The sequence below is a fragment of the Nipponia nippon genome, unplaced genomic scaffold (assembly GCF_047370975.1).
Source record: "Nipponia nippon isolate SJK-2023a ecotype South Korea unplaced genomic scaffold, ASM4737097v1 scaffold_24, whole genome shotgun sequence".
Taxonomy (NCBI): Eukaryota; Metazoa; Chordata; class Aves; order Pelecaniformes; family Threskiornithidae; genus Nipponia; species Nipponia nippon.
The window spans coordinates 6373877-6387414 of NW_028262341.1; the positions used below are offsets into that span (position 1 = coordinate 6373877).

Here is a 13538-nt window from a genome sequence, read left to right on the forward strand (position 1 = left end):
TGTCAACATAATCTTTCTCAAATGAAGTCTTATTATCAACACAACCTACATGACTGTCCAAGGTAAAATCCCAGCAACAGATTTTAGTAGCATTCCCTTTATCATTTCAGCTAATGTCAATGTCATGATCAAGCAGGGGCTGAAGCTGACTGTTGGCAATTTCAGTAGCCACAATATCAATTGAAAGTGCAGTACAAACAATAAACACAGACATCTACTTAAAATGCAAGAAGACACACATCACACCAGTCTAATCTGGAGTTTAACCTAGAATCCAAATCTCCGTAACTCCTTGCCGGGGGGCGGAGGGGAGGAGGGGGATCAAACTTGAACTGGAATGGTACGTCTGCACCAACTGAATTGTTGTCACAAAATTGTTCTCAATCGTACTTCAAACTTGCCACATGGATTAATCGGCAGTTAGAAGCAGCTGCAACACTATGTTCTGTGCACTTCTGTTGCCATTTTAATTTTTAAAAAGCAAATGGAGAGGCTCTCCACAAAATTCAATGCTGCAATAGCAATGACTGAACTAGAATCACAAAATTATGAACAGTTCACTAAATTGTCTATTAGGAGCACATATCAAGAGGCTGCAGAACAAATTGTGTGCCTGAAATAACAGATCAATGAATGAAGAATAAAGAGATGTAAGAAGTGGAGACGTTGACGAACCATTGTAATTTGTGAAGAATCAATTTCCATACAGCCAGAGTAATGGCAGAACATCACAGATAGTGTATTCATGACTTTTAACAGCAAAAAAATCATGGATTACCAAATGACAATTCATTAATGCTCCAAGAAAGAGAGAATGATACTGCAATACAAGGCCAAGAAGTACACCCACGTTTTAAAATTAGTAAAACGCAATAAAAGCAGCCCACAATATACATGTCCAGTAAAAAAAAAAAAGTTGCCTTGGGCAGGATGGGTGAATCCTTTAAAAATCAGAAAACCATCATACAATGACTGAGTTAACAATGGAAACACTGAATATATAAAACATTTTTGACTGATGATACAAATCTAGCTACTTTATCATCTCACTGTATGTCCAGCTACATAAATGCTCAGGCACAAATACATATTAGAGAACTCCTAAAGCCAAAGGATGATGTTTCAAAGCAAAGGCCTAAGGCCAGATTTTACTACACCACCTTATGAATTATATGAGCTGCTCCTTCTTAAGCTATCACAGTTTGCTGAACACATCTTACCCTAGACTACAAAATGGCTAATCAGAGGGCCATATACCACTTCTGTACTATTCAACATCTACATCAGTGACTCACCAATCTATGGCACAAGAGGAGGTTTTATCTACGTGAACAAATGCCAAGGGTCTTGCCGGTCAGCATCTCCTGTGTTCTCAGATAACTGTATAAACACTCATTGTGCCAAAACCAGACAATGGAGCATTTATAAATTTGTGGCTTGTGTAATATCAAGCACCTAGCAGACAACAGACTGAAACACAGATTAGTTTCTTTTTTCTCTAAAAACACAAAACAAATAAACAACTTCGAACAATTCACCCTGTCAGATTCCTGACCTCAAACCTTCCTTGCCTTTTACCTCCTAATATAAACAAAGTGCATTTTCAAAGATCGCTCAAACCTGAACACAGAAAATGACTATAACTAAGGCAAAATGCACAAGACAGATCACAGATGTAAAGGACTCTTGTGGTTTAACCCTAGCCAGCAACTAAGCCCTACACAGCCACTTGCTCACTCTCCCTGCAGTGGGATGTGGAAGAGAACTGGAAGGGTAAAAGTGAGAAAACTCATGGGTTGAGATAGGGACAGCTTAATAAGTAAAGCAAAAGCCACGCGTGCAAGCACAGCACAACAAAGAATTCATTCACTATTTCCCATCAGCAGGCAGATGTTCAGCCATCTCCAGGAAAGCAGGACTCCATCACATATAACAGTGACTTGGGAAGACAAAAGTCATCACTCCGAATGTCCCCCCCTTCCTCCTTCTTCCCCCAGCTTTACATGCTGAGAATGACGTCATATGGTATGGGATATCCCTTTGGTCAGTTGGGGTCAGCTGTCCCGGCTCTGTCCCCTCCCACCTCCTTGTGCACCCCCAGCCTACTCGCAAGTGGGGTGGGGTGAGAAGCAGAAAAGGCATTGACTCTCTGTAAGCACTGCTCAGCAGTTATAAAAACATCCCTGTATTATCAACACTGTTTTCAGCACAAATCCAAAAAAAAGCCCCATACAAGCTGCTATGAAGAAAATTAACTCTATCCCAGACAAAAGCAGCACAGGCACCCACTCCATGAACACACCTCACCTCCTGGTTAACCAAAAATGACAAAAAGTTGCTCATACTATGATGGGTTGAAGCCATGGTACTCACTATTCAGATGCACAGAATGAGGAACTTGATGATGCTGCCAAACACGTACAAGATGTGATGGCACAGGCGCCCACATGGAGACATACTAATCTTTATAGTTGCGTCTTGTCCAACTCATTTATTTGGAAAATGGGGAAAACTGAACAAAACAGGCACACACAAAGGTCTGCACACACAGACCATAGAATAGGTGACAATCTGCTTCCTGCTGGAAGAAATGCATATCAGGTAATTTAGACAATGGAATAGATTGGGCAACAGCACGTTCCCTCTTTGGAAAAACATAGAAGTTGTTGTGAAAGGATGTGACTAGCAGCAGCAGTAGCCCCATCGTCTCCTCCCCTGCCACAGTTCTTGCAGGAACAAGGAGGAGGAGGAGAAGGTAAAAAGCAAGGTTCTTCAATCATCAGGAACAAAGCTCTGGCGTGACAAAGCAGTGCTCAACAGCTGGGCAGCTCCAGCACAGAGCCCAGGCTGACCTCTGAATGGAACAGAGGGGCTGAGCTAGCCACAGAGCACCAGATCACCACTCGGCAGAGGTTAAGAACAGATGGCCTGCTATTCCTGTTAATCAAGATGGGCACAGACTTCTACTGTGCACTCCTTTCTTAAGGCTGCATGCTCAGTGCCTACAGAAGTTCCCAGAGCCTATCCTGCTATACCTAGCAAAGACCATGTACTTAGATATTTCTTCAGCTTTAACAAATGCATTCTTGGCAGCATGAGAAACTATATGAAACCATTTGGTGATAAATTTAAGTATATACACTTATTTATCTATCCAAGAAACTCAATCAAGATGCTTTGTACTATTTACTTTGCAACAGTGTAGGACTGGTTGTCATTTCCAACATTTTAGTTTTCTTTTTACTCTCTAGTACACAAGTGTACTCGCTGGGGGTGCACAAGCAGCTGGGAGGGGGCACAGCCAGGTCAGCTGGCCCCAACTGACCAAAGGGACATTCCATGCCATATAATGTCATGCTCAGCAATAAAAGCTGGGGGAAAGGAGGAGGAAGCGGGGGTGTTCGGAGGTATCTTCCAATAAGGCATTTGTCCTCCCATTATGCATGAAGAGGCCCTGCTTTCCTGGAGATCACTAAACATCTGCCTGCTGATGGGAAGCAGTGAATTAATTCCTTATTTTGCTTTGCTTGCATGCACAGCTTTTGCTTTACCTATTAAACTGTATCTCAGCCCACGAATTTTCTCACTTTTACCCTTCTGAATCTCTCCCCCATCCCACGGGGGGGAGTGAGTGGGCGGGTGTTGGGAGCTGAACTGCCCACTGGGGTTAAACCATGACAAGAAGAAAGTTTAAAAGACAAAATGTCTAAACATGCAAAATCAAACATATCTCCAAGTAGTCCGAATTAATGTAACAGAAAGAGTAAGTGGGGAATAAATGTGTTTAATCCTTACTAAAACAATAACGCTAATGAAAGTAGACAAGACATGAGGCAAAAACAGTTCTCGAATGACATGCCATGATGATTCCAACAGAAACTGCTGGGCAACATTATGTAGTCTCTAAGAAAAAGACCCTAGTTAGTGCTCAGAACTGTGCATCGCCTTTCTCCAAAAGCCACCCTGACGTGAGCAGCATTACTACCTGGTGAGTGCAAGCATGCTGAGGCTGTTCTTTCTGTTGGGCAGGGGAGGCTGTGACAGTGCAAGGAAGACCTCAGCACACACTGTTTTGCATCCACTGAGATCAGATGCCTTTCTTCTCAAGTCAACGCTCTGACTCCTAAAGCATTACAAAAAGCATGGCACTGAAATTGAAGTCATTTCACATAAAAAAGGAATCACGGTCAGTTGCTTCTGCACCTACTACATCCACAACATGCCTACAAAAAGCCTGGGAAGTACCAGTAGCATCCAAATATCTACAAATATTTAATATAATAATTTTAATTTTTTAATTAAATTTAATAAAATATCAACAAATATTTAATCAATTAATTATTAGATCTCTAATTAATCAATCTGGTGGCTCCTGGTATCTCCTGGTAAAATGAGAAAACCAGCCAACACATTTATCTTCAGCTAGAAAGTAAAATGACATGGTTTTATACCCAGTGCTTTGCCTTGAGGAGAAGAAAGTTAAAGAAAATACTGGACTGTATAATAGTCTCTGATTTGTGTAATCTAGATGATATTCTATTTTGACCAGACACTAAAGTCAAACTGTAGTCTATAAGTCTTAAGCTATACAGCGGATAATGGAAACTACTGTTAGAGCATTAACATGCAATAAATCCTGAAATACCTTTTCTTAAATGACTGCAGCCTCACTAATTCTTTCTTAACATATATAAAAGTATCACTTCTACAGAGAAACACAACAAAAACCACAGCACATCGATACATATACACATGCATACATGCACACAATTTATATACCTCTCCAAGAGCTTCATAGCGCTTTTGGTTCCATCTATGCAAATCTTCACGATAATTAAAAACAAATGGCTCCCCGGTTTTTATGTGTCTTAACTGCCCTTCTGTAAAAGAAACAAAATCATTATATGTTAATATACTACTTCATCAAAAGTAAGATACATTTAATTGTTGAAAAGTTTAAAAGAAGTCTACATCTAAAAATCAGACTATTATGAATTCCTTCACCTTTTTTGGTTGTAGTATTTTTGAAGGAAAAGAATTGTAGCATAAAACAAAATGCATTCCCCTGAAATGGTATATATTGCTAGATAAAGCTAAACACAAGTGATGAGAGTGAAATTACATGCAGATATCAAACACCAAACTGCTTTGCAAAAAATATTTATGTCCCAACTTTCATGGATTAACAGTGAAATGTAAACATTAGCAGTTAATATTTGATCTTCAATGTCAATTAGGTGATCAAATTGTAGCTACAAATGCCCTACCTCAAAACCAACTGCATTATGAAGAAATGTGAGTATAAATTGAGCTGGAGGCTGGAAGGAAAGGAAACATCTATTTTCAAGATCAACAACATTCTAAGTTAATCTGAAAAAAACCATGCCCACCATTAAAGTAAATACCTTAACTCCTAGGCACAGTGCAATCAAGTTAAGAGCTCTTAGATTCAGGGTACACTGAGATTACAACAGTAAAACAAAGCAGAACGCAAAACCACATGCTGTTCTTAGATTCCGGTATAACTTTCTGCAGTTGGTCTTGTTTATAGCAATAGTTTAGTAGCATACTCAACCACAGATGAAGACATGGACTGAGTTAAAATAACAACAATAATAAAACGGCAACCAAATAAGAAGCAAACTGCAGAAACCAGATACCTTACCAGTAATGTTTCAGCTAATTAGACAAAACACAAGTTATGGTCTCAGAGCATCACAAAATTGCAGTAAATCAGAGAAACGTTAAAAACAGGGATATGTACAAGTATCTCCTTTGAAAGCAGAAATGTCTGCATGATGAAAGTAAGGTTTCTCAGTAAAGTATTTCCTCTTGAACAGTAAGAAATCGCTAACTTAGTTCACAACTTTTCAGGACCTTTACATTTTGATTCTTGATGTTTTAAATAAAATATTTAAGATCTGATATCTCTAATAGTTATGCTTATCTGCTTACTTGACTTTTTTTTCCAGACCTGTCTTACCTCATGTACTAGACACCAGGGAAATATTTTTTCCCAACTTGCTATACCCTGTCTCAGGTCCAAATATCCTTCTTCTCATACTTTCATCACAGCTCTACCATCAGCTGTTCCTTCTCAGCTAGTTACTCTTCAAGTATGCTATTCAATAGTACATGTAGTTGCTCTCTCCACAAGTAAAGTGGAGAAAATATCTTGTATATTTTTTCTTTAGCTTTCTGGAACCCTTGTCTTTTAAATCTGATAAAAATCTTCCTTACTTTTCCATCATAAAAAGAAGCATGATTATGACATAAGAGTACATGACCGAACATTTGAATTAAATATACAAAAGCAAAAGAGAACTTTTTGCTTTGCTGACCAGTAGCATATGTAGTAGGTTTTGCTGCATTCTATGAAAATCACTCAGGCTGTGAGGTTAGTGATGGAATATTCAAAAACATCATTCTAAAACATCATTCCCCAAAATTCAAATTTCAGCCCTTTTTATCAACCACATATGAACCATTAACTCTGAAGTCAGTAAGGAAGACAGTAGACACTGTGCAGATCTAAAAATAAGGAGCTGAAAAGTGACAGAGCTGAACCCCTCCCATCAAAGAAAGAGCATCACTTTCATGACACTTTTAGTCTCTAAGTACCTTCCTGTGAAAGCCATCAGGGTATTAAAAAGCTAAGTGTTGCATAAATGACTATCATTTCAAGGAAAGCTCTTTTTTTCTTTAAAAGTGGAAGATATAAGACAGGTAGATTTAGAAACTAAAGTTCCTCTGTTCACAGAACAGGCACTGCAAAGAAGCAGAATTGTAAACGTCCCCATTTGTCCTACAGGTTTCAAACAATCTTGAAAGAGCCATTTCCTGGAGTCTGGTATTACTTTAGCTCAGAGGCTTATTTCTCAGCTGGATTTTAAAATGTATGCACTGGAAATTATAAATACTATTAACTCATTTAACACACATATTCAGCTAGCTAGAAGTACTTGTAGTTATTACACACTTAGCTGTAATGCAAAACCGTGACCCACACCAGAAGATTAAGAGACAGTCTATCACACTGCTCATCCTTCCATCAATATAAATAGGTGTTTTCCTACTGGTATTAATGAAATTGCTGGGATAAATTATTAGCTAAATAATAACTCCTTTTATATCCATAAAAATGAATCAGTAAATAAAACGTTTCTTATATGAGTGACCACTCTTTAATTTTGCTTTTTAATGCTAACGCTACAGAAATTACTTTCAGAATTTTTGTATCAACACTTCTGTAATAGAAAACAGGCAGTCATAAAGTACGTGCAGTACAAACCTAGAGTATTGTATAAAATGAGGGATTTTTGTGACAATTTTATGAAATAAAAAAAATATTACTTAGCTAGATTTACAAGTCTGTTAACACTAAGGCTTAAAATTTTATTCTTAACAGAAAAGTATGAAATTCTAATAGGGACTTATAAGGTATAATTAAAGTTCTGATAACCTCTCAACATGATTCTAAGTATAGCCTTTACAAAGCATATACGACTTACTTTCATTAAAAATGTACTCAAATCCTTCCAGAGTATCAGGAAATTCAAGTGGTGGCTCATCTTTTTTCATTAGTTCATCCAAGTCTATTCTAGACAATAAATCTAAAAAAGGAAAAGAAAAATTACATAATGCATGCTATGTCTTTTTTATTTCACTATTATCACTGACAAAATGTGCTTGTTCAGATTTGTAGATCTTAAGGGCAGAAGGACATCCTACATATTACTAAACATAGGACTTCATTATGGGAAATCTCATTCTAGATTCAAAAGCTGGGCCTCATCGTCAGTACATCTTCTTCTTTATTTATTTATCTACCTACCTACCTATCTCCAGTGTTGATCAAAAAATGTCCAGGGACAGAGAGGCCACCAAAGACATAGTGATTTGCTTCAATGATTCATTACCCTCAATGTTAGAAATACATCTCTGGTATGCATCATGGTTTTAACATGAACTTACCTAGCTTCAATATCAAGTCACTGATACATTCTTGTTTGCCTTCTTGAAGAGCTGAGATTACCAAATGCACGTCATCTCACAGGTATTTACCAGCTGTGATCACAACACTCCTTAACCTTCCCTTTGATACCCAGATCCTTCTCTCAACCACCCTCCTTTAATAACCCTCAAGGTAGAGAAAACTGCCATCCATTTTATAGCAAGCCATGACATACACATCCTTTTCAGACTAGGATGGTATATCCTAGTACAGCCTGCATTCACTAATACAAGTACACTAAAATAAATATAGTTTGCATTCTTTACCCCAGGTTTAAAGATTTACCTTTAACCAGAGGCAAGTATATATGGACATCTTTTGCTTACATCTAACTACTAAACAATTACTGCATACACAGATAATAGTGTATAATCATTTCTCCTCTCCTCATTGCTCATCACCCATGCAACCTGATGCTATCCTTTTAACATACTTTCTGATTATTAATAAAAAATTATCAAGAAATGATTCAGCAGGATTCCACTGAAATATATTTTCCTACTTCCTCGTAGATGAATTTGATGACCACACAAACATTCAGTTCAGGAGTGCTACACTGAGTTTTCGGTATTATTGTTTCATAAATCCAGATACAATGTATTACCAAGGAAATGCATTAAGTATTCTAAATATATTGGTTTATTACCTTTACCATCCAAAGCTGTAGCTCAAAGGAATAAAAACACTTTGAAAAGACTAATTTTCTTTAAACTTGCTTTGTTTGACATTAACTATGCTTCCATCCTTTAATTACTTAAAATTATTATTTGAATAGGTTTTGTATACTATTTTTGCTCAGTCTTGTCGCCTGTGACAAGCCTATAGGTCACCCACGTTACCTAAGCTTAGTATTGGTACGTTAATACTTTGAAATTTCTACAGTGTTTAAAATGTACTGAAAATTAGCTTCAACATTCTTTACAGTTCCTTGGCCTGCTCTTTTATAACTCTTCAGGTTCACATGACATTCACTCCGTTGTCCATATGATTGTCTCCAGCTCCACCTTCTCTAAGTGATTTCACTGGATAAAGCTGGAGGACCACAGGCCATCTTGCATGGCAGCTGAAATTCGGCATCTCTCCAACCCATACGATGATATCTGAGCATCTTTGTGGTACCTAAATAGCTATACAACATTGGACATTGACTTGAAGATTTCTAAATGTGGCTTTCTCAACCATAGCTCACTTTTACATCAAACCTGTTTAATAGCAAGCCCCATGACATTCAATTCACATAAGCAATCATATGCTTGTTCTTGTGCAATGTCCTTTGAAAGTTCTGGGGGAACTGCTTTGGTCCTCAACCAAATGACAGGAGAAAGAAAAGAACTTTGTCAAAGAAGTTATTCACAACAGGATGTAAAAAGTGTGCCCTTTCTTCCTCTGTACTTTCACAACGTCAAGGTAGCAAAACAGTCTTTAGCACATCTTTCTCTCCTTGGTGAAGAGACTCCAGTCACACCACACCTCTAGAATTTAATTTCACCAGAGTTTTCATGTCTTCTTACTATGACCTATTTGGAAATGTGTTTACACAAAAATGTCAGTTACTATATAATAAAATATCCATCTCCTGAGTAGTGAGGGCAATACGATATGAACTACATTAAGGTTATCTGCAGAATGTACAGCTTGTCGTGATTTACAGCTTCCATCAGAGTCACTCAGGAAGACTGCAGTTGGCCTGTGCTCCAACCACCGACATGGCCACTTTCTTCCTGTGCATTTTTTCAAGTTAAAATTAGCTGAAGTGTTCTTATAACTTTGAGATTCTTTCAAGATCTGATCCACCATTCACACCTAAGATCTTGGACTCTCCAACTCAATATTGAGACTGGTTCAACAAAGCCCAAAACTGAGTGATTTGCAGGAAACCTTCTGTAGCTTAATGGGAGTTCGCTAGATCGCATGAAGAAAACATCCTCACACAAAGTTTTCATTATGTGGAATATTTCTTGGACACTAATCCTTAGTGAAGATCAAATGAAGGCCAAGTATAAAATCGAGTTTTACTTTTCCAAACATGAAGTATAATTTTATGAAAATATACTAATTTGACAGAATTAGTACAAGGTCTGAAAAAAGCACCATATAGGTCTTCACCAAATGTTTCACAAATACACAGTTTTAACTGAAGAAACATCATCTATCATCACTGTATAACAGAACACATAATTCTAATAATACTTTGGTAGAAATGCAATTTTTACACTGGAGTTGCAAGGTATATTCTTTTTTCTCTTTTGAAAGACAATTTAGAGAGTAAAAGTGTGATGCAAACACTTTAAATCCAGTGTTTGGTTAGCTTACTTGTATGTCTATCCAACTCTGTGTACTTCCAAAATTGAAAAACAGTATCGAAAAAGATGTCATTTATTCATTTTTTCCTCAAGAAAATTACTCCGCTAAGTCACTTAGGTCCATTTATTTTTTTTAAACATAGAGTACAAAGGAAGATTTATAAAATCAACATGGAAATCAATGTCCTGAAAATGTTTTCCCTGCTAACATTCTACTCAAAAAGATTTTTAAAAGCTGTAATATGGTTGCATAATTATAAAACATAAGTGGCATAAAAATTAAATGATAACTCCCAGAAACTAAGCACACAAAAGCACCAGTCAACTTTCTCAAAGCATAATTATGAAAAGTAAAAAAATTAATGGATATCTTATTCTGTTACTCCTTACCACAGATCATTATTTTTTATATCATCTTATGAAAATACTGATAATGGACATACCATTAAACAAAAAGCATTAGCATAGATGGACTAATAGTCTCTTCCAGTATTGCAATTCCCAGACTGTAACCCACAGTTATATCAAACTATTTTCCTTTCCTTAATAATTGTTTCTGAAATGTCAATATATGTAAAAAGAAGGAAGAAAGACTCATACCCTTTAATGCAGTAGTCTTCTCTTTTTCATCTGGGCCTCCTTGCTGGAGCTGAGCCATCATTACCCAAACTGTCAACAGATTTAAAATACTAACGTAAATGTACATTAATCTTCGAAGGACAATCTGAAAAGCAACAAGAGTTAGAAATCAACAAATTTACTGACTTCTGCTTCAACAGATCTCATTTGCTACTGCTTACATCACAAAAAAACAGAACTTGTTCTGAAACCAAAACTTCCCTGAGTATTATAAACCCCTACCATATGTAAGGTAAAATTAAAATTAACTTTTTCCTCTCCTGCAAAACTTATACTGGACACTCTAAAGTCTCATCACACTATCCTGGATTAAGATGTTTTGCCACAAAGTGTGACACACACTCCAGTATCAAGTTTGGTCAAAGATTCAAGTATACAGGAATGAACAGTAACTTCTCCCTAATCCTAAAAGGACATCTATCTAATTGATACTTGTCTTTTGTGATTCCAATGTAACATCGGTAAATGATAAGTCTTTTGGAGAAGCACCAGACGTGTAAGTCCAAAGTAGAAGATACAAGAAAAATCAAAACATAACCAACAGAACCTCCACATCTTTAAGGATTTTCTTCATCAATTAACTCCACTTTATTGTTCTTACTGTACTATACAGTTTTGTTTTAGTAAAACTACAGGGAGCACACAGTTTTAAACCACTGTGATTTCTACAATACATTAACAGCATTGAAATGCATAGAGTAAATGTCCAGCTATAGAACAAACCTCAATATATTCAAGGTGAGACTTTACATGCAAAATATAGTTCTAAATGTCTCCTACTGCACAGAAGGCAACCCAGACATTCAAATCTGCAATCTCTTTCATCTTAAATCTGACACCAAGGGAGCAAACTACCACATCACAATCACCGCTTCTTCTTTCTCAATAAAAAGACTTCTGTGCATTGAATTCTTTTTCCCTTCATCTTTTTTGGTTCTTTGTTTTATCTGTCAGTCACTACCAATTTGTTTTATTCTTCTCCCCAATATACTTTTTCATGGATGAGTTTGCATGAACTGTATCTCTGCAGCAATTTGTAACTTTTAAACAAAGAGCAATAGGATTCACCAACTGTACTACTGGCTCCCTAATAGTTACACCTGTAAGAAAGACCCCAAAATGGTTTCTTTTAAGTAACAGTAGTTCATTGTAAAGGCAACAGAAAAAAATAAAAAATAAATAAAGCATAATAAAGACTTTTTCTATTGTCTTTAAAGAAAACCTATTACATGAAACATTTTCTTGTAGATTAAGGAAAAATACAGCAATTCAAGGGGGTGATAGCTATTAACTAAGTAGAGGGGTATGTGGGTGGTGGTGGGGTTGTTGGTTGGTTGTTTTTTTTTTAAGTTGGGGTTAAAGAAAGTCCAATAATCCATTCTACAGGGTGTACCTGCAAGAGATTTTGACACCTTCCTTTGCAGAGGCTGTTCAGATTAAGCTGATGGGAAACGACAGTACACTACCAAAAGTCTTTTAAAGACACCACCAGGAGAGCTCTGCTTAGATTGTGCACTTTTAAAATTATGATGCAACTTAACACGATTCAGTTACAATGTGCATCTTTTGGCTAACGCTTTAATCAGATTAGCACTCACAATAAAAGTAATCAACAAAAACAACAGCAAACCCACAGAGACTTTTTTTTTTTATTTTCTAGCATATAATGTAGTCAATGTAAATATTAAAATTATTCAAATGGCAATTCACACATGTGGATGGTACTAAAGACTTTCCTCAGATGCTTCCAAATAGTCCACTCACAAAAGATCACCAAATACAAAATCTTGTCCATCATCAGTTTTACACTTGCAGCACAAAACCATGTACATTCTTGTAAATCATCTAGAAAAGAAACTTACTCCTTCCAGTTAAAATTATTAGAAGTGCTAGAAAATTACAGTGATAGTGTTTTGTAATAGCCCAGATGAAAATTTTTGTAGTCATACAAATTGGGTAGTCCTCCTCACACAAGACTTCAAAATTCATAATTGGGTATAAGTAAGTGAATGCAGCTACAAAATACATATAGGTGCTCAAAGACTTGTTATTACTCACGGGAAGAAACATCAAATTTATCTGAACAGGTTTACCTTGATAAACTAACCCCCATCCCTTAATCAGATAAATCAATGCAGTGACTAAGAATCCCTGGCATTCTTGCCTCTACAACAGATACCCTTCTTCTTCCTGTAACAGATGAAGACCCTGCCACTGAGGAAAGAGTAGATAACTTAACAGGTTCACTTGCCAAGCTAGAAGCACCAAAATAAATAAACAAATAAATCTGAATTTAGCTTTGCGAAAGAGAATTTCCAGTTCTTTTTGACAAAGTATAAAACTGTTACAGCAGCCACTGGAGGGAGGACTTGATATTAGAATGAGGATGAGACAAGCACACAGTATTTTATGCATTGTTTGTATGAACAGAGCATTTTGTTGAATCCCTCACTGATATTTGTTTAAATGACAAATAGAAGAAATTAGATAAGAGGGTTGGATTTCCTTTCTTTGACAGACAGGTGTCGAATCAACTATAGTTTGATGGTGCAGAAATGAACAGTGGGAAAATTATAAAGCTC

General features: G+C 36.7%; 1 protein-coding gene across 8 annotated transcripts in view; it reads right to left on the reverse strand.

Moving 5' to 3' along the window:
• The window catches only part of ARB2A (ARB2 cotranscriptional regulator A), a 265848-nt gene that overhangs the window by 231760 nt on the left and 20550 nt on the right, over nucleotides 1-13538 (reverse strand). For 6 of the 8 annotated variants that reach the window (XM_087761450.1, XM_087761449.1, XM_087761451.1 and 3 more), the window contains 3 exons: nucleotides 10918-11041; nucleotides 7512-7613; nucleotides 4780-4880 (listed from right to left, as the gene is read on the reverse strand). In XM_087761450.1, the coding sequence (XP_087617576.1) occupies nucleotides 4780-4880; nucleotides 7512-7613; nucleotides 10918-11023 (309 nt within the window). In that variant the 5' untranslated portion in view covers nucleotides 11024-11041. The remainder of the gene's footprint in view (nucleotides 1-4779; nucleotides 4881-7511; nucleotides 7614-10917; nucleotides 11042-13538) is intronic. The other 2 variants (XM_087761453.1, XM_087761455.1) reach the window with 1 other exon arrangement.